Consider the following 21,665-nt stretch of genomic DNA (forward strand, 5'->3'; position numbering starts at 1 on the left):
AACTGCTGATGGCCATGGTGATGATATTCTCCTGTCCTCTGCATCTTCAGACAGGAGCAGGTCTGTACCGTAGTAGCGAGAGTGGCCAGGTGGAGACTGATACCAACCCTTCACGGCTGGTAAACAGTGTTGGCTGCTGTGCTAAGTGTCATGCCTTAGTGCCACCAGCTCCTTGACAGTATTCTTCCAGAGAACTTGTGTCATGTTCCTGCAGCCATGTATGTGAATGCTCAGGGAACTTGGATAATCTCATGCAGACGTGCTAGGAATTAGCACTGTGACACATGGAGTAGAGCAAGCCAGTTTCTTGATTGAATTGGTAGGTCACATGAAAGGTGACAGTAGCTTTGGCATTCTTTGTCCTGTATTTTAAGTAGGAAATTATTGCCGGATGGTGGCAGTGCACACCCTTTATCCCCTCTAGCACTTGGGAGGCAGAGGCAGGCTGATCTCTGAATGGGAGGACAGCCTGGTCTACAGACAGCCATGGCTACACAGAGAAACTCTGTCTCAAAAACAGCAGGGGAGGGTAGAAAATTGTTAACGCTGTTAGAGATGTAGAGAAGACAGTTGACAACAGAGGTAGCCACCCCATTCTTCTTTGGTTTTGTTGTGCTATCTCCCCTCACTCTCCATACCCCTATTTTCTTTAAATATTTCAGAAATTGATCAGTCATATCTTAGAGGACTGGAATAAGAAAAATCTATATACAGGCAAACAGTTGTGCTAGTGAGAGTTTACTTTGTACTAGGGAATGGGAATTGTCTAGTGGGCGTGGCTAAGACCATCAAGAACTGGGCCCAGTGTTCTAAGCTAGTACAGATGACCTGTCAGAGGAGCCCTTTACTTTCTGCTCCCTTTCTGAGATCCTAAATGAATTTGGAATCAGGTCAGCAGAAGACCAGTAGGAGCTTTTAAATTCTAAATGGTAACTGAAACAAAACAGGATGTGGAACTGTTAGAGGTAACTATAATTTGAATAGGGCAGTTTGTTGCTATTATATATAATATGTAATGGTGTGGAACCAAATGTAAAATGCTTTGAGAAATTCACATACAGCATTTGAAATCAAGCACCAGATGAAAACCAGTTGTTTTGGGACTACCATGGTGGTCTGTGCGTGTAATTCCAGCACTGGAGGCTGAGGCAGGAGGATTGGGAGTTTGGGGCCAGTCTGGATTACTTAGCAAGTTCCAGGACAACCTAGGTGGGTGTACAGAGTGAGACCTGCCCTGGGTTTGGTAGTGGGGGTATGAAAATTAGTTTTTAAAAAATGATAGAAGCTATTTCAGATAGTTGTCTTTAAGATTTCCTACAATTGAAACTTGGAATTTGAAGTTGTGTATTTGCATATCTAGTTTGACAAGAGAACTTGGTAACTGTCAGTTAGTCCATGGTACCTTTGTATATAGACTTCCAAAGGTTAATGTCCTAACAGCTACTTCATTGTTTACTCATGAGAACCCAGCTAGTAAATATTGATGTTCAGGGCTGCTGGCTTGCACAGTCCTTGGGGTTCTGTTCACATAGAACACAATTTTGAGTTCATCAAACACTGTTGCACTTTGATTCATACTTCCAAACGATTTCCATTGGGCGCTCACATGCTGTCATTTAGACAGAATTCGCTTACTGTGCCCTTTCAGCTGTTCTTAGATAATATTGTCATTTCAGTGAGAATTGAGATTAATTCTCTCTGCAGGATACAGCTCTGGTTCTTGTCACTGAGAAGCCACTGATCTGCAAAATATGTCCTTTTCCTTTGATATGGTTCCAAATACAGTGGTGGGGCTTCATTTGTTACACATGCTACTGCAGTATTAATGCATTTGAATAAATTAGTTGGAATATACATTTGTGCCTTGTTTTCATCTTTAGTCGTTAACTTTTACACTGAATTATCCGGTGAAGCCTTTCAAACATCAGGCCTTTACAATCCTGCATTGTGGATGCTTCTGGTTCTTTTAATTGATAGCAAGTTCAGCCTGTTTACAATCTTAACACTATTTGAACTTTAATCAGATCTGTATTTCATAGTTTGGAAATTATTTAATGAGTTTGGGTTGCAAGGATATAATTTTAAAAGGCTATAAAGGAAAACCTACAGCATGGCACAAAGAACATGTTTCACTCTCAGACCTCGAGTGTTTGCATCCGAAGTCACAATTCATGTGCTCACTGGCCATCTGCAGTACCTATAGCTACTGTTTTGAAAGCAGAAAACCAAGCACCCCCGCTAATAAGAAAAGGAATGTGAAATTCTGGAAACTCATAATATCCACGTATTTGCTTTTGTATCTGTCACGAAGTTTACACAGCAGATCTTCCAAATGAAAAAGATGAAAGACTCACAAACCCTGGCAGTGTAGGGACACTGCAGTCCCACAAACTTTGACAAGCCAGACAGGCGCCCCATTCATTGCCTTTTGCTTCCTGAGCGCCTGCAGGAGAGACCACGCCCCTTCTCGGAAACGGCGGTGGGGGCTGGCAGTGGCTCCTGTGGCGTCACCTCCGGGTCGCGTGAGCACTTCCGGGTCACTCGCACAGGGCTGCGGTTTCCGCGGCCGAGGAGGTGGTCGCAGCGGGCTCCCTACCTGGCTCTGCTACCGCCGTGGCGGAAGCGCCTTCCCTCAGGTAGGCGGCGGCGGGGCCGGGAGCGGGGAGGCCGCGGCGAGGCGGGCGATACTGAGCGCTGTGCCCGCCGGAAGGCGACCCCAGACAGACGCAGCCGCGCGGGAGCAGCCTCCTTCCCGCTCTCCTCAGGCCGCGCTTAGGCGACCGGCGTCCCGCTCGGAGGCCGGGCACACACGGCGCCTGCGCTCCAGTTCCGCAGTGAGGAGGGGATTCCGAAGTTCTGCAGTTGCCGCCACCTTTAAAGATTGGAGATGGCCGAGCCAGCTCGTTTCAGCAGACGTCGAAGTCGCTGTTAGCTCTTTTCCAAATAATGCTTAGATGTCAAATGGAGCGTGCCATGGCTCCCCTGGCCTATTTTAAAGTTTATGTCTCTCTGACCTTTTTCTCCCCTTCTCCATGCACACGTACTGACTGGCGTTTACTTTGAACGAGCTAAATGTTTTTGTTTGACACGCGCTGAGTATCTGGTACTGTTCTCAGCCCTCAGGTTACATCAAGTGAACAAAAATAAAGATCCATGCCCTCATGGACTTTACATTTTATGCGGAAAATTAACATAAGACCGTTAGGTAACTTCTTGGCAAAGGGTGCTATCAAAAAATTTTAGCGAGATGAAGGGTTTGGAGACGTTTCATAATGGATGTTGGAGTTCCTATGTGGTGGTCAGTTTAGGTGCTATTGAGTGGAGCTATTGGAGTTGTGTGTTAGCCAAATTAATATCTGAGCAAGAACATTACAGACAGAGAGAACAGCCATCGCAAAGGCAGTCCCACGCCTGTCACCCTCAGGGCAGTTGAGAGTGCAAAGGGAGGTGGAAAATAGATCAAACCAAACATAGAGGGTAGCCAGATCGTCAGGCCTGATAGAAGCTGATGGAAAAGATGTTCTAACCCATATTTTCAAAAGATAACCCCACTGCAAATTATAAAGTGTGAGGGACAAGTGTAGAGTAAAGAAAATTTGAACACCATGAGTCAGATGACTTGTACTAGTGGCCTGGCATAATAAAATAATCATGGGGATGTTGAGAAATGATTGGCTTCTGGATTCATTTTGAAAGTTGCCCTTCCAAGATTTGCTAGAAATTGGACCATCTTTATGGTTTATATGACTCTGAGGGCCCATAGAAGTATAGTGTTACTTCAGCTGAGGTACAAAGGACACGTAGAGGTTTTGACTAGATTAGTTCCAGAATTGAGAATTGTTAGGAGGATATGTGAATTGGGGAATCACCAGCTGATGCTCAGAGTCATAAGAATGAATGTACATTTACTTCGTAAGTGTATTTAGAACAAAAATAGTAAACAGTCAAATACTGTCTTGTGATTAGAAAGACTGCAGAAGGAAGGGCCAGCCAGGTATGGTGGCAGACACCCTTGATCCCAGCACTCAGGAGGCAGAGATCCAGACAAGCCAGGGTTACCTAGAGAAGAGGGTCAGTCAGCAGGATGAATCAGTGAATCTAAGACAGCAACCCCAAAAGTGAAGTACCAAGCAGAGGTCCTGTAACCAGAAGTTATTTGTGTCAGATTCTCCAGTCTGGTGAGATCAGTCTTAGCAGTGCTCTTGGTGACCTACAGCATGAATTTCTTTACAGTTAGAGCCTAAAGCTTGGTGTGAGTTTAGGGGTATGAGGAGAATGGAAAACGGTGAGTACAAATAACTTAACTTTCGCCAGTCAGAGGAATCCAGTGTAGGAGGCAGGGCAGTTGGATGTGAGTGGCTGCTATTGTTACTCTATCCACAGTGGAAGAAGAAGCTGCCAATATGCTTCTTTCCCATAGAAATGATGGGGAAAAGGGAAGATTTGATTGTATGCTAGAGAAAAGAGGCCTAATAGATAGAAAATTGCATGCAGGTAAAAGCATGTTAAATATAAAGACAGATCTGACAGAAAGGCAGAGTGTATGGGTGTAGACAGAAATGAATAGGTGGATGTGGTTGTACAATTCTAGTTTTCATTAACATTAATTTTGTCAGGAAAATAGAAATATGTCCCCATGTAAATGTATTTCTAATGTTTTATATTAGTACTTATTCGTGCCAAGTTTTTTCACTCAACAAATATTTTTTGAATGCATACTACATTACATTGTTCTGAGTGGTACATACAAGCTGAACTAGAATTCCCTATTTCCCTGTATTATCTAGTATAGTAAAGACAGTACTATGTATATATGTAAGCCTTACTTATTGATAGGAGTGAAACTTTGTGTGTGTGTGCGTGTATGTGGATACTGGTGGAGGCCAGAGGAAGACATGGGGTTCCCTGGAGCTAGAGTTAGAGCCAGTTGTGATCTGCCCAAATCGGGTGCCTCAAACTGAACCAGGGTCTTCTTCAAGAGTCCTCTGCATTTCCTCTTAGCTGTAGGAGAAGTGTCTTAGCTATTTGATAATTGTTTCGATGTAGAGTAGACCATTCTGAAAACGGATACAAAGAGAAGTGAGGGAAGGCGATACAAGTTTCAAAGTCATCAACACATAGATAGGATTTAACACCATAAGCTGAGATGGACTAACTAACAGGGAAAGCAGGTAATCAGGAACTGGAAGTCAGAGAGCTGAGAAAGAATTGTCAAAGAAAACAGGAAATACAGTAGTTCCATGAGCTGGAACCGGAAAACAACAGATCACAGAATGATCTGTTGGATCAGTTGCTGACCAAGTGTAATCTGAAGATGGCAGGTCATTAGTTTTACCAAATCTCATTATACTCCTTCCTGGAGCTGAGCTCCTTAGGATTTAGGAAGACTTTTTTGTTTTGTTTTATTGCTTTGGGTTTGGTTGTTGTTAGATTTATTTATTTTTATTTTATGTGCATCTGTGTTTTGCCTGCATGTATGTCTGTGTGAGGGCGTCAGATCCCCTGGAACTGAAGTTACAGATGGTTTCTAGCTGCCATTTGGGTTCTTGGAATCAAACCTGGGTCCTCTGGAAGAGCTGCCAGTGCTCTTAACTGTTGAGCCACCTCTCCAGCCTTACCAAGTCTTATCTGATAATGATTGTTTGAATATATCTCCTCCTGTCCATCTCTGGACTATAAGTACTACAAGGTCAATAAACATGTGTTATGTCTGTATTCCTCTAACCCTTTTCAGGTCCCATAAGCTGGATTTTCTGCCTTTCTTGCCTGAAGTGTTGTTTCAAGGGCTTTTCATTGCCTTCAGCTCTCTTGTGGGGCAAACTCATCTTGTCCTCTGCTTTAGCCTCACCTGCCGGTCTTCCCTGCTAGATTTCCACAAACCTTACACTTTGACACTTCTGTGGCTTTTCTTAACCTCCTCTCACCTTTACCCATTCTAGAGTGGCTTTCCTTTGAAGACTGGGAAGCTTTTCTAAGCCAACTCAGTCCTTAAGCAGCCTATATCATACAATGAGTTATTTCTTTTTGCACAAAATTTAACCTTTTTATGTGTCCATTACCCTTTGTAGACAGATTTTAGGACCTGTTCATCTTTATCCATTTTGTCTATTTCTTATCATAGCACCATTCTTTTGGCAAAAACTCTAATGGAATTTTAAGAAAACAGAAAAATAAAGGTCCCAAGAGCAGAATCACGTCACTATGTGACAGCAGGTAGAATGTATGCTATGTGGAAAATTTTAAACTAAGGGAAAACCTGTGGAAAAAATAAAGATGCACATTTTAATGACTATGTCAGCATACTGAATTAAAAAGATAAATACCATACTGGTATTAAAATCAGAAAAATCAACACTTTGAACTTTCAAGATAATTAATGTAGTAATTTGTAATTGAGTTCTCATAGCTCCGTGTTAGAGTACATGAAGTGATAGATTACTATATATAATTTACATTGTTACAAGTTGGTCTTTTATATTAAATTTGTAGGACATCAATGCAAGCCTGAAGAAAAAGTAATTGCTTCCTTTTAAGCCATGGCCTATCAGTTATACAGAAATACAACTTTGGGGAACAGTCTTCAAGAGAGCCTTGATGAGCTCATACAGGTGCGGCCAAGCATTAAACATGATCTGTGTACATCTGCAAAATGTCTTGTTAAAAAATTTTAAAATTAATGGTTTTCCCTTCTGATATTAAATGATAAACTACAGAAATGATCCCTGAAAGTAATCTTCTCATCTTAAATTTAAAGGAAAGGCAAATTATATCACTTTAAAAGCAATTCTGTCCAATATTATAAAATTCTTTGAGATTTGAGTTAGAATTTTGAATTTCTATTTCAATTTTAGAAGAATTAATCTTACTCAAATCATACAACTAAGAAAGTGCTAAGTATTTCTTTTTATGTTCTGTTGGAGTCTGGAGGGAAATGTGGGAGTGAGGTTGCTTTGGTTTTTTTGAGACAGAGTCCAGGCTGTCATTGAATGGTCTATAGTTAAGAATGGCCTAGAAGGGGCTAAAGAGATGACTCAGCAGTTAAGGGTACTGACTGCTCTTCTAGAGGTCCTGAGTTCAATTCAAAGCAACTATATGATGGCTCACAACCATCTGTAATGGGATCTGATTGCCTCTTCTAGGTATGTATAAAGACAAATCACTCAATACATAAAAATTAATATGCTGGGGGCGAGGGGGTCGGGGGAGAGTTCAAGACAAGTTTTCTCTGTGTAGCCCTGGCTGTCCTGGAACTCACTCTGCAGACCAGGCTGGCCTTGAACTTGGAAATCCGCCTGCCTCTGCCTCCCAAGTGCTGGGATTAAAGGCATGCAGCACTACTGCCTGGCTAAAATTAATAAATATTAATGAAAGAGGGGGGGAGAGAGAGAAAGAAAGAATGAGAGAGAGAATATTATAGCCTAGAACATCTGGCCTTCCTGCTGCCACCACCTGCTGGGATTACAGCTGTGCATCACCATGCCTGGCCCCATCTGCTCTGGTGTTATTATATAGACTTTGTTATGATTTGATTTTGTTCTTTATATTTAGGTCTTAAATGTTTTATTAAGAAAAAGAAACTTAGCTGAGCAGTGGTGGTGCACACCTTTAATCTTAGCACTCAGGAGGCAGAAACAGGCAGATCTCTATGAGTTCAAGGCAAGCCTGGTTTATAGAATGAATGCTAAGACATCAAGATTATACAGAAAACCCGTCTTGAAACAAAACAAAACAAAACGAAAAAACCTGGTTTCCCATTCGTTGTTGACTCTTTTGTCCAGCCACCGAAGGATTGGCAAGTCTTTTCTGGCTTTGCAAACTCACCACAGGTTTCCTTTTCCTGTCAAGATATGGTGTAGTTCTTTCCAGGCTTCGCTTTACTGTCCCAGGAGAATAAGGGTTTCCACTGTACAAGTTCTGATTAACTTATGTTAATTTTTAGACTGCAATCAGTATACTTTATTTGTCTTAAATGTTCTTCCCTTAGGGAATTTTATGTTCTTCATTTTTTTCTCAGTCTCAACAGATCACCCCCCAGCTTGCCCTTCAAGTTCTGCTTCAGTTTGATAAAGCTATCAATTCAGCATTGGCTCAGAGAGTCAGGAACAGAGTCAATTTCAGGGTAAGGACGTTTCCTGTACCTGGAGGTCTGTACATGTTAACTCTGAGCTTACGTGCACTTAACTCATCATAGCAAGGTTTGCTTAGTCTGGTTTGGGAACTTGTTCTATAATCGTTGTGCTAAGTTCATCCATTCCATGTGTTTCAGAATTGCTTTTAGATTTTAATTTTATTGTTTCACAAATCTTCCTGTATATGTTTGGCTTTTTTCCCCTGGAGAATTACTGAGATTTCAAAGGCCTGAAAGTATTAGCTGCAAGATGGAAGGTAAGTGATGAGTCATTCTTAAGTTCAGTTATGTGTTTCACACGCTGTCCTTCAGGAAAGGTTGGCTATCTGTAGAGTCTCTGTGTTGCCTCCCATCTACCCTTAGATAGCTTGTCTTATAAAGTCTGTTCTGGTAGCTGGCTGTCTTTTGGATTATCTCTGCTTTGAACAAAATACCATCCTCACTATTATGGTGATTTATAGTTAAGAACTCATGGCAAATGTGGCAAAACAGTTTACCATGTGATGTCACTACAGAAACATTTTGTTGTTACCCTGTTATATTTCTCTAATATCTTACACTGTGTTACAAGGTACAACCCTACTATAGAAATAAACTTAAAACATATGAAGGCCAATACAGGAAAAGGGTTACTTTACATTTAAGAAAACCTCAGTGTTGAGGCAAGAATAATTTCTTGATAAAGTACAAAGGAATTTGTTTTTTAAGTATTTAAGTGCCTATTAGGTTGTTTTGGGTACTGAAAATGCAAAGGTAAACTAGTTGAGGTCTCTATTTGACTTATATTTTACTCAAGAGATTAAAATATGTGTTTATGTTATGTATAAATGTCTTATCGGTTTTACATACTTACAAACTACATGCATAAATAGTCAAATAAAAAGGTATCAGCCAGGCATAAATGCACAGACCTCTAATCATAGGACTGGGGAGGCAGAGGCAGTTGGATCTCTGCCTCTCTGCCCCTCTGCCCCTCTGCCCCTCTGCCTTTCTGCCCCTCTGCCCCTCTGCCCAACCTGGTATACAAGACCGAGTTCTTGGATAGCCAGGGCTCAAAGAAGAGGGGAGGGGGGTGTCATGTCTCTAATAGTATAAAATTTGACAAGTGGTTGGCTAGAAAGGGAAAGACTTTAAAGGGCACATATAATGGAACTTGACAACTATGGATATGATAAAATGGAGAGAAAAATTTGGTAATTTTCTAGTTTCTGGCTAAAGTGACACCACATAGAGTCACAGAAAAAAGCTGATTTAGAAGTAGAGTTAAAGAATAGGCAACAGTGATACTTCTGAGCCAGTAATAGGATTTGGCTTAATGTTTAAAAAGAAAAAAAAATCTCTGCTTTTATATAAGTTTAGAAAATGAACATACAATGAAATATGGAATCTTAAATATTAAGTGGAGCCAGGTACATGTGTTTAATTCTAGCACTCTGGAAGCAGATCTCTTTGAGTTGGAAGCCAGTCTGGTCTATACACTGAATTCCAGGACAGTGGAAACTACATAGTAAAACCCTATCTCAAAAAACAAAAAGTCGCTGGGCAGTGGTGCACACCTTTAATCCCAGCACTTGGGAGGCAGAGGCAGGCAGATTTCTGAGTTCGAGGCCAGCCTGGTCTACAGAGTGAGATCCAGGACAGCCAGGGCTACACTGAGAAACCCTGTCTCAAAAAACAAAACAAAACAAAAAAGTCAAAAGTGAGGGCTGTAGAGAAAGTTTAGTAGCTAAGAACACTTATTGCTCTTGCAGAAAATCTGGGTTTGGTTCCCAGCACCTATGTCAGGTGGTCACAACTACCTGTGACTCCAGTTCCAGGGGATTAGAGTCCCTCCCCTGGCTGTTAGAGGCATCTGTACAAATGTAGTACATATAAACTCAGGTAAGCATGCACCAAACACATAGACGCGTGCAGATGTGTGTGTGTGTGTGTGTGTATTTAATTCTAATCAAATGGGCAGAATGTAATGATGCACACCTTTAATCCTAACACTTGGAAGAAAGAAGTAGACAGTTCTAGGACAATAGTGAGTTCCAGGTTAGCCAGGGCTGTGTAGAGAGATCCTTTCTCAGAAGAGAGAGCTCAAATGGAATTTTCATAGTTTATCCACAAGAGGGCAGTAGACACACAAAGTCAAGGTTTCATACACCTTTTCATCTCAGGTAAGTAATTTGTACATTGTTTTAGAGTACTAAAAATAGTCAGCTAGCTAAAATGTTTTTAAACTCTTTCCCGAGCTGACTTATCCAGGTTTTCTCTTGCTTGTTTCTAAGTAGATGAAATTAAGTAAGTGATTAAATAAATTAAGCTAAGCACTAAGCACACTGCTTTTAGCAGCTATATATACTTGGTAGCTGAGCATTCTTGAGTTGCTTTGAAATAAAGCATGAGGGGAAACAATGGCTTCTCATGGCATTTCTCAATGTTTTGTTTTAAAGGGCTCTCTAAATACATACAGATTCTGCGATAATGTTTGGACTTTTGTATTGAATGATGTTGAATTCAGAGAGGTGACAGAACTTATTAAAGTGGATAAAGTGAAAATTGTAGCCTGTGATGGTAAAAGTAAGTGTTCACCTAACTACTGTGAAAGCAGAACTTGTCCAAGTACCTTTTTCTTCTCTTTCTTACCTTGATCTGTCTGAAAACCTTAAGGGAAAGTGGCCAGGAGATCAACCCTCAGATTAAAAGCCTAGCTTCAGGATTCTACATCTGTCCTCTCAACTGACCTTTCATCTGTCCGCTCAGGTGACACATAGACACTTAGCACAGATTAAATTCATGTGCAAAGAACATAAGCTAGTTCCTAAACTTCCTTCTGTTGAGTTGCTTATTTGAAGCAGTCATTAGGCTTCTCACTGCACCTTTCTCTTTAAGGAAGTAATAGTTTTTACCATTCATCTTAAAATTTCTGTGTTGCTTGTTAATCCTACACTTTTATATATAAGAAGTTAATTATTTTAAAGCTGATTTAAACTAATTGTGAATCTAGCAGTTATAATGGGAGATACTCATTCCTCTGATTTGCACATTCTATGCAGGAGAATTTTCCATATCAGACCTTGAAGATTTTTCAGGTCCTTGCATTGTTAGAGTGGCACACCTCTGCTTCGTGCTCCACGACTGCTTATTTCCTTGTGTGTATTGTTAAATAGGATCGAAGGCCTTGTACTTGCTGTCTTTGTGCTCTAATACCTAGTCAGGCCCCAGCCCATGTTTGATTGTGTATTTAATTTATAACTCAAGCAGCTTGTTTTTAAAAAACCATTTCCTGGAGTATAAAAGACTGTCCCACTACAAGAAGGGAGTTATAAGAGGGAAGGCAGAGAGAAATGTAGAAAGTAATGTCCCCATTTCTTGTGGATTTTGTTTGGTTTGGTTTTGGTTTTTGAGACAGGATTTCTGTAGCCCTGACTGGCCTGGAACTCACTATGTAAACCAGGCTGTCTTCAGACTTAGAGATTCTCCTGCCTCTGCTTCCTAAGTGCTGGAATTAAAGGTGTGTACCACCCTGCCTAGTTATAGTTTAGATTTTTTAAAGAAATATTTAATCACTGAAGAGATGTAGAGAATACAGAAAAGTTCCATTTATGACCCACCTCTACAGATAAGTGTTCACCTTCACAAGTAAAACGATGTTCAAGTATTAGGAATGTATTTTTATAGTAACACATCTGTACACAGAGATATATTTACACATACATTATTTTTCACATAGATTATTCTTTTTAATCTAATTTCTGATAGCTACATAAAATTTTCAGCCTTTTTTACTGATTGATTGATTTTGATTTTGATTTTTCAAGACTGAGTTCCTCAATGTAGTCCTGGCTGTCCAGGAACTCACTCTGTAGACCAGGCTGGCCTCGAACTCAGATATCTGCCTGTCTCTGCCTCCAAAATGCTGGGATATGGAAAGACATGCTACCACATCTGTTCAGGCCTTTATCAAAAAGTTTTCTAGATGACAAAAAGTCTAGGAAATTAGCACCGCTATACTGACTCACTCCTCAGAAATCTAGCTAGGACTCCTCAGCAGTCGTAGTCCTAGAGGCTTCTTTTTGTGGCCAGCTTATACTTACTTACGATCTTTTAATTTTGCTAGGAACAATGAACATTTAGATAGATCACCTTTTTTATTTTCCATTTCTACAAAGGTGATACTGTTTCCTGCACTATAAGATAACATTTCTATATTTGAAGTAATTTATATTTTCATACATTTTTTCTTGTAATTTAAGCTAATAACATCCTTTTAACCCTTAGGCTTTTAAGTGTTTATTAGTCCATAGAATTAGTGCAATAAATGAATTGATATAAATGGGCCAGGTGGTACAGAACTACAATTTGCTTTATTTGGGAAGCTGAAATGAAGATAACATCTTCAAGGTTTGCCTAAGTTGTAGACTGAGTTCAAGGCCAGCCTGAGCAACTTAAAAGAAATCCTGTCTGAAAGAGTAAAGAGAGGGCTAGCGATAGCACATTGATAGAGGGCTCAGCATATATAAGGTGTTAGGTTCAATCCTTAGCCCTGAGGGAAGGAGCAGGAGATGAGCACCAGTACTATTGAGGAGAATTGCTGTAATGATGAAAATGTTCTGTCTGTCTGTCTATAGTCCTTAGTAATCACATGGCCCTCAAACACTTAAAATGTGGGGAGGGCAACTAAAAACTTTCATCCTATTTCATTTCATTAACTAATTCGAATTAATTTAAATTTTAAACAGCTACATGTTGCTAACCAGTAGCTACTGTGCTGAGCAGGAAAGATGTGCATGGTAGAGGGTCAGATTCTGTCATTTGAACCAAACAACAAAAGCCTCTGAGCAGCCTTCATAACAGCAGACTAATCTGCCTTGGGTGGGTTTGTTAACTGCCGGAGCTTCTGCGGGGTGGCTCTTTGCTGCTGTTCTTGTTTAAAGATACAAGACTGTATTCCAACCTCAGACAATAAGAAGTAGCAAATTACCCATGTCAGCTTCAGTTAGGTGCTCACTGGAGAGCTGCCCTCATTTAAAGGAAACCATGTAATTGATCCTCAACCAAGATTTAAATGCTTAAGAAATGGTTGTAGTGAATTCTTATTTCTTTCTATATCCATAGGAAAAGATGAAATCATAGACATGGATAAAATACAATTTGGCCTTCAAAAATAAGTTCAGCTCATTAAAATTCCATTTTTCTAAAAATTGGTGTCCTAAAATTAAGCTGTGTTTCCACTAAAGTAGCAGAGGAAAGGACAGCAATAGCCAGAGCCAGAAGGTTTCTGTATTTCCAAGCAGGGTGTAGCCTGGAAAAGTTGATAATGTTAGCCCACAGCAAACACTTAGAGGTTTAGGCTGTATCTTATCTCTGCCTTGGGAAGGAAGCTGTTGACCTTGGCAGGGCCTTCCAGAGTGCCCACCTCCTCCTCCTTCCAACACCACTCCTTGTCCCTTTCCTAGTTGTTCCTAAAGTACTGATGTTTAGGATTCGCTCCTTGAATTGATCTCTTTCCTGTTTCTAGATACTGGCTCGAATACTACAGAATGAGTAGAGAAATGCAGCTTTTCTATGCCACCTTCTGTTATTTTCATCGCTTTTTGAAGAGAAACGTGGAAGAGACTTTTTTTTATTTATTCTCCCGGTGCAGAAATGACAACACTGTGCTATATATACTACCCAAGGGTCCCACAGAGAGAAGCATGTGACTCTATTCTCTTAAATGACCTTTAGTACACAGCATAAAGAAATGTAACTTTTTTTTTAATGACAAATCAAAAGTGGTTGCCTTCATAAGATTATTCTTCAATAAACTCGTTTTAAAACTTGTTGTGAGTAATACTTGATGCAGTTGGTTAGCAGGGAATTGTCAAAAATACCAGATAAATTGATGAGGGGCTTGGAAAAGGTGTCCTTCAATAAAATTTTGTTCACCTTGTCAATTGTAATTTTATCTAATATTGAATATACCAGAAACATACCTGAATGTGGATGGAATTTTACTATGAAAGTCTCACACACTTTTCTTTTCAAAGAACATGTTCAAAGATAATTGTCAGTATAAGCAGCCGGAGCCAGGGGGGTGAGGTGAATTTTAGATAACTCGTATAGCAGAACCAAGGTCCTGCTCCAAACAGCAATCATGTGTGTCTTGTCACTTACTTTTGACCTGGTCCTTATCAGTGAGCATACATTATAAATGACCAACATCTTAACCAATTACTAGAAATTCTAATCTTTGTTCAAAATCCAGGGGCTAAAGAGATAGATCAGCGGTTAAGAGCACTGTTCTTCCAGAGAACCCTTGGCTCCCAGCACCCACATGGTGCCTCACAACTGCCTGTCACTACAGTTCCAGGGGATCCAATACCCTCTTTTGACTTCTGAGGCCTCTAGGCATGCATGTGGTGAACATACATGCAAGCAAAACAAATCTTTTTTAAAGTCATAGTAAAAATATATGACATCTGTTTCTACATCTTTGTGTACTGGTGGGGGGTTGGGGGGTTCTTTGTCAAACTGGGAGAATACAATGAAGAACATGGCTATTTAGACCCTTGAGAAATCAGATAGATACCAGGTGACTGAGGGATGGATTTGGTGTTGGTTTATCCAGACATCACTTAAAGACATGGCCCTTATCACTCAGTAAAAGTGAACATCTGGCATTCCCATGCTACTTGAGCTAACATTATCAGGATGAGAATTAGAATCAGTAGAGCAGGGGAAAGGGACCTAGCAGACAGCAAACCCTGGTCCTGTTTGTACAGCCTGACAAGCTGATGTAAAAACCCTGGCCCCAACTTTTATCAACTTTTGTTTTGTATAATGCTATTGTTGACTGAGACAATAGCCAAAACTGACAACTTGTTCAGAGATCAGACCAGGCAGACAGGTCACCAAGAGAGCTAGCTATAGCTGTGTCTATGGTAGCTACATTCCTAGCACAATGTTAAGCATTCTTTTTTTTAATTATTATATGTAAGTACACTGTAGCTGTCTTCAGACACTCCAGAAGAGGGCATCAGATTTCGTTACAGATGGTTGTGAGCCACCATGTGGTTGCTGGGATTTGAACTCAGGACCTTCAGAAGAGCAGTTGGTGCTCTTAACCACTGAGCCATCTCTCCAGCCCAATGCTAAGCATTCTTAATGCTGCAGATAAAGTTCCTGCTTTACCAAAACTTAAGTGGAACATGTAATCTAATAAAGGAGTCACATCCTAAAAAACAGTTTGTCTCCGTTATAATTGACTTTTTACTTTTTTCTTTTTTAAAGACTTGATTGTTGTTGTGTGTGTGATTGGAGGCATCAAGGGCAGATGTGTGCCATAGCATGCATGTGGTGTCAGAGGACAAACCTAGAATGTCTGTTTTCTCCTTCCTCATGTGGGTTCTGGAGATTAAATATACAAATAGGCATTTTATGGCTGAGCCATCTTGCTTGCGCCCTATGTTGTAGTTTTGACACATCCCTTTTGTAGGATCATGAGTAATAGACCCTATAGGGGAGATCTGACCTACCATAATTTGGGCATTGTTGTCTTAGAGTTTCCATTGCTGTGAAGAGACACCATGGCCAACGCAACTCTTATAAAGGGCAACATTTAATTGGGGTGAGCTTACAGGTTCAGAGGTACAGTCCATTATCAGGTATAAGGTGTGACAGCATCTGTGCAGGCATGGCACTGAAGAAGGAACTGAGAGTTCTACATCTTGTTCTGAAGACAAACAGAAGATTGGCTCCCATGTGGCTAGGAGGAAGGTCTTAACCTCCTCCCTACCACTGTAGGAGGAGTGACACATTTCCTCCAACAAGTGCCACTCCCTGGGCAAGCATACTCAGACCACCACAGGCATATTCATGAATATGAACTTAAGTTGTTTCATACAACTTTAAAATTCACAGTGCAGAACCTGCCCGCCCCAAACCCCCTGGAGTGCTTGCTTTACTGAAACTTCTGCTTAGACTTGTGCAACTCGGACTATGAAGATGGCTCAGCAAGTAATTTGTTTCTGCACGAAATGAGAACCAAGAGTTTGGATCCTTAGAACCCACACAAAAGCCCCTCAAAGGGCACCTGTAATTCCAACCCTGGTTAGGCAGAGACAGGATTCCTGGCAACTGCTGACCAGCCAGTCTTGCCAGAGAATCAAGCTCCAGGTTCAGTAAGATATTCTCAAAAATGAAGAATTGAGGAAGACATCTTGATGTTAGCCTCCACGTGCATGCACACACCCACATAAGCATTACATTGCACACAAAGAAAAGAGAAAACAAGTCTTAATAGAATTCTTTTGTTTGAGAACTGTGAGGAAGTCTTCCTAGCAAAAGGGTCATTATTTTTCCTCTACTAAGAGATACTAAGTTGACAGAACTACTAAGCAAAATTGCTTTTCATAAATGTGTTAAAATATCCTTCCCTAAGGATCTGAGTTTCATCCACAATGCCCACATTTGAAAAAAATAAGCAAGGCTCACACTGGGACCTGAGACTTGCCATGTAGTGGTAATGTAGTGCCATGTAGACTGGGTAGCCAGCAAGTCCTGAAATTACTCTTATCTCTACTCTTCTAGTGCTGAGATTACAGGTGTACTCTACCACAGCTGGCTTGTTAAGTAGATTTGGGGGTCAAGTGGGTCCTCATGTTTATTAGGCAACAAGCACTTTACCTCCTGAGGTCTCTTCAGGCCCTTCCTAATTGCTTAGTAGCTTCTTGTAAGGCAGCACACAGGCTAAGAAAAGAGTAAGAGAGTCAGTGTGTAGTGTGGTTCAGTCCAGATTTCTCTGCTACATACAACTGTGTGTGATGGTACTTAAGGTTTTGCTCAGAAGCTGGGTGAGTGGCCTCTGAGAGGACATATTTTCATTGCAGGTCACTAGAGTAAATGGACAGCTAACTGGAATGGAATGCCCAACATGAGTTCTGCATTTCATCAGTTGGTAGAATTCTTATGTAGGGCTTAGCCACAATATCTGCTTTTGCCTTGGCAGATGTACACTAGTTATAATTGTTTTCATGGGGCTGGAGAGATGGCTCAGCGGTTAAGAGCACTGACTGCTCTTCCAAAGGTCCTAAGTTCAATTCCCAGCAACCACATGGTGGCTCACAACCATCTATAACAGGATCTGATGACTTCTTCTGGTGTATCTGAAGACTGTTACAAGTGTACTCATATAAATAAACTATATCTTTTTTTAAAAAAAAAGATTGTTTTCATACTCTACACATCATGTGACCAACATTTGCTCTGTAGTGTGGTATAGTTTTTGTTATTTCATTTCTATTTATTTGGTGTGGGGATCACCTGTGAAGTCAAATGTGGAGGGCAGAGGACAACTTGTGGAAGCCTATTTTCTTCTACAGTGTAGCTTTGATGGATCAAACATGCTGTCAGGTTTGGCAGCAAGTGCTTTTAGCTACAGAGCCATCTTGCCAGCCCTGTGGTATTTAATCTTCCCATACTGTTAATGGGGACTCTCCTGGAAAGGGCTGCACAAGAGACTGCACAAGACTAGGCTACAGGAATTGAAGTTCAGTTGTCAACAGTGCACAAGAGGAAAAAAAACTAGCTTGTCTGCTTTCAGGAGATAAAGAAAGCTGTGCTTTTTGAGATCATGTAATTATCTAGATGCATGGTACTTAAGATCCGGACAAAGAATTGCCTTTTCTGTGTACTTAATAACAGCCGAGTGATTGGCTGGTATCTGTGATCATCCCCCTTGAGTCAGAGGTGATACCTTAGTCACTATTCTATTGCTGTGAAGAAACATCATGATCAAGGCAATTTCCTTAAAAGCCCGCCCCCAGTGACATACCCTCATCCAACTAGACCACACCTCCTAATTCTTCCCAAACAGTTCTGCTAACTGGGGACCTCTAAGCATTCAAACATATGAGCCTATGGGGGCCATTCTCACTCAAACCACCACAGTGGTAAATACTTGGTCGCTTAGTGGTCCTTAATCCTAGTGTTAACGTGTTCTGAAAATTGTAAGTGTAGACACTGTACACTGGCATATACATACTTTGTGTATAAACACGACTCAACTAAGGAGACCATTTGCAGCGAAATAAGGAAATGTGGATTTGGTGAGATCAAAATACACTGCAAAGAGAAGTAGAAAACACTTCATTTTCATACACTGGAGAATCAGTGTAGGTGATAGGAAGCCTTGAAATCTAGGCATGGATTCTTAGTCTCTTGGCTTGTTCTTTCTTTTTTCCTTCCTTCCTTCCTTCCTTTCATCTTTTCTATCCTTTGAGGGAAGATCTATGTCCCCATGTAGATCCCTAGGCTGCTCTAAAACTTGCTATGTAGAACAAGCTGATCTTAAACTCACAAAAATCCTCCTGCCTCTGACACCTAAGTGCTGGAGTTTCTGTTGTGCATCACCACACATTTGAGGTATGGGTGTGTACCCAATACACGTTCATGCAGAAGCCAGAGGGGTTCAGATGGCCACTCTAGTACTCTTCACCTTGTTCCCTTGAGATGGAGTCTTTCACTGAACCTTAACCTCTCCATTTTGCCCAGACTCCCTGGGTCTATCTGCCTCCATCCAAAATCTGGTCCCCCACTGAGCCATCTCTCCAGCTTCTGCACACCTATCTCATTGTGGAGCCATTTAATGTTCTTTGTGGATAAAAAGTACAAAGAACAAAGCTTAAATACTCTTTATAAAAAAAAGAAAAACATTTTAAAAATACTCAGGCAAGATCTTAAATTAGGTTTGGGAGAAAAATTAAAGGAACGAAAGCCCCACTCAGATGGTATTTTCCATGAAATCAGAACCTACTGACCAAGATGCCAGCTCACGGTCACAGATGCAGCTCACAAACCAGAAACGTTCAAGGATGATGGAACTCAATGATGGGTCCAAACTCCTGATCTGAGTGCAGGAAAAAAGTGAGATCCTGATCAAAGTCTGTTTCTACAGCCAAAAATTCAGTTAGGGAGAAAACTAACCGTGAAACCTTAACAGCTAAAAATGAATGCATGAAAATATCCCAGCTAACCTTTGTGGCATTGGTAATTACAGAAGCATTCTAAATCTCTGCTACTACTCACCAAGGCACATGCTATATGGAATGAAGTGAGAACCCACTGAATTAACACAGGATCTTTATATATATATATATATATATATATATATATATATATATATATATATATATATATACACACACACACACACATACATATATAATATAAAGACTTGGTGTCTCCCATTTTAGAAAGCTTAAAGGGTGAAAAAGAAGTGGGTATTAAAAAGAGTTGTTGAAGGCTGGAGAGATGGCTCAGTGGTTAAGAGCACTGACTGCTCTTCCAGAGGTCCTGAGTTCAATTCCCAGCAACCACATGGTGGCTCGCAACCATCTGTAATGGGATCTAAGGCCCTCTTCTGGTGTGTCTGAGGAGAGTGACAGTGTACTCAAATAAATGAATTTTTAAAATAGTTGTTAAAATAGTAACCACCTCCCAAGGACATGTATGCACCACTACACCTGGTTTCTGTGACCCTGGGGATCCACCACAGGATTTCATGCATGCTAAGGAAGTGCTCCAACTGAGTTCTATTTCAAAACTTCTTAAAAGGCTTTAAACACCAATAAGTACACTCTACAGCATCCGATGCTTAGGGCCTGCTTATTCTCTAACCACATTATGTTAATATTCACAACATATATTCTGTGTTGTGATATAGTCTACATAACTGCTTGTTGTCTGCTACTGTTAGATTCTAAGGGACTTCAGGATAAATTGATTTTGTTGATCCATTCTAAAAATGCCTCTACTTCTGTAAAAACTCATATATCTAAAAATATTTTTTTGCATGACGGAATAAAATGGTTTCTCTTTCTGAGTACATAGAACGGCGACTTCCTGGGATTGGAGGTCAGCAAGGTGTTTTTGCTTTACAAAAGGTGCAGCATCTTGCAACATGCTGAAAGCATCAAGCAGGCTTAGCTCCTTGGATCACTGAATACTCTCAACTGAATGTTCTTCAACTCTAAGTCTATGGAGCTCCTGAGATTTGAGTCCAGGAGACATTGTCTTTAAAACTATTCTTTTGGGCTGAAGAGGGTTCCCCCGTGGTTAAGAGCATGTCCTGTTTCTACAGAGAACCTGAGTTAATTCCCAGCACCCATCTCAAGTGGCTCACAACCACTTTTAACTCTTAGCTTCAGGGCAGCTGATACCCTTTTCTATTCTCTTCCAGCACTGACAGGCAGAACGTTGGACACACTGGTAGGACTGTAAAGCGATTAGTACCCATGTACCCTGTTGATGGGAAAGTAAAATGGTGGAGTGATGTCACTACGGAAAGGGCACAGAGGCACCCTGGGATGTAGGTCATGTTACATTCCATGATCTGGGTTCTACTTGTACAGGTGTGTTTACTTCCTAAAACTTCTTCAGCCACATATGGGCATTTTGTACTTTTCTATATGTACTTTATACCTCAGATGATATGCTAATGAGAGGGAAGATGGCTCCGGTCAGTAAAGTTCCTACCTAGTAAAGAACCTGCGTTTGATCCCCAAACCATACATTAAAAAAAGGCAGATGCTGTGGTACGCACCCATAATCCCAGCACTAGAGAAGCCGAGACACGAGGATTCCCTGGGGATTGCTGGCCAGCCAGACTAGCGAAATTGGCAAGCTCCGTGTTCAGTGAGGTACTCTGTCTCAAAAGAGGAAGGTGGGGAGTAACTGAGGAAGACCTCCAAGTGCTCTGCTCGTCACACGCATGGTGAGCCCACACGTAAAAACACACAGAGAGGCGGGGATCTATTCCACTAATCCTACCACATGCGCCCATCCACCCATGGCTGAGTCCACCCACTTTGCCTTCAGTCCTACTAGAGGCCTTGCCCGTTGAAGGCTCCAGTGAGGATAAAGCTTTCATCCTGTTTACTAGCCACCCTTTTCTTCCTCGAACCCCTGGCACAATGACAAAGCCTCTTCAGAATTCCCATAGTTTTGCTCCGATTGGCTCTTCCCCACCAACACAAAAACACATGATCACTTTTCTAAAGTTCAAGACAACTTCAGTTCATGGAGGATCCCCCTCCTCCTTGGCTTAAAACAAAACTCGAGTAGTTAATCTATACTCGTTGAATCCAGTTTGGCTCCAGCGTACTCTTCAAATCACCTTCAGTCAGGTTCTCGCCTCCTCACACCACAGACACTGACTGACCTTTATTAAGGTCACCACCACATTTTTTCCTTCCAGTGGCCGTGTCTCCATCTGCCCTGTCCTCATCTCATTTCTGATACTATGATAAGCACCCCGACTATTTTAAGGGGAGGGAACAATTAAAAGGAGGAAGAGTTTATTTGGCCTTCAATTCTAGGCTCCGGTCCATCACTAGGGTACAATCAAGGCAGGAACTCCAGACAGCTACTGACATCAAATCCACAAGGAAGAGCAGAAAGCATAAATGCTTGCTGGCTGGCTGGCTGGCTGGCTTAACACTCAATTTCTTATTTCTTCACTCTTTTTTCTTCTTTCTTTCTTTCTTTCTTTCTTTCTTTCTTTCTTTCT

General features: G+C 41.0%; 1 protein-coding gene across 2 annotated transcripts; it reads left to right on the forward strand.

Moving 5' to 3' along the window:
- The first annotated feature begins 2,507 nt into the window (after positions 1 to 2,507).
- Gtf2a2 (general transcription factor IIA subunit 2) lies at positions 2,508 to 14,048 on the forward strand. 2 transcript variants are annotated; one of them, XM_021172180.2, is made up of 5 exons: positions 2,509 to 2,636; positions 6,490 to 6,608; positions 8,015 to 8,119; positions 10,567 to 10,693; positions 13,635 to 14,048. In XM_021172180.2, exons 2-5 carry the CDS (start codon positions 6,537 to 6,539, stop codon positions 13,658 to 13,660), a joined length of 330 nt encoding a protein of 109 aa, XP_021027839.1. In that variant the 5' UTR covers positions 2,509 to 2,636; positions 6,490 to 6,536; the 3' UTR covers positions 13,661 to 14,048. The 2 variants fall into 2 exon arrangements, with proteins under 2 accessions (XP_021027841.1, XP_021027839.1); XM_021172182.2 differs by lacking the exon at positions 10,567 to 10,693 and having other exon boundaries at positions 2,508 to 2,636.
- Positions 14,049 to 21,665: the final 7,617 nt, after the last annotated feature.

Source organism: Mus caroli, chromosome 9 (assembly GCF_900094665.2).
Source record: "Mus caroli chromosome 9, CAROLI_EIJ_v1.1, whole genome shotgun sequence".
Classification (NCBI taxonomy): domain Eukaryota; kingdom Metazoa; phylum Chordata; class Mammalia; order Rodentia; family Muridae; genus Mus; species Mus caroli.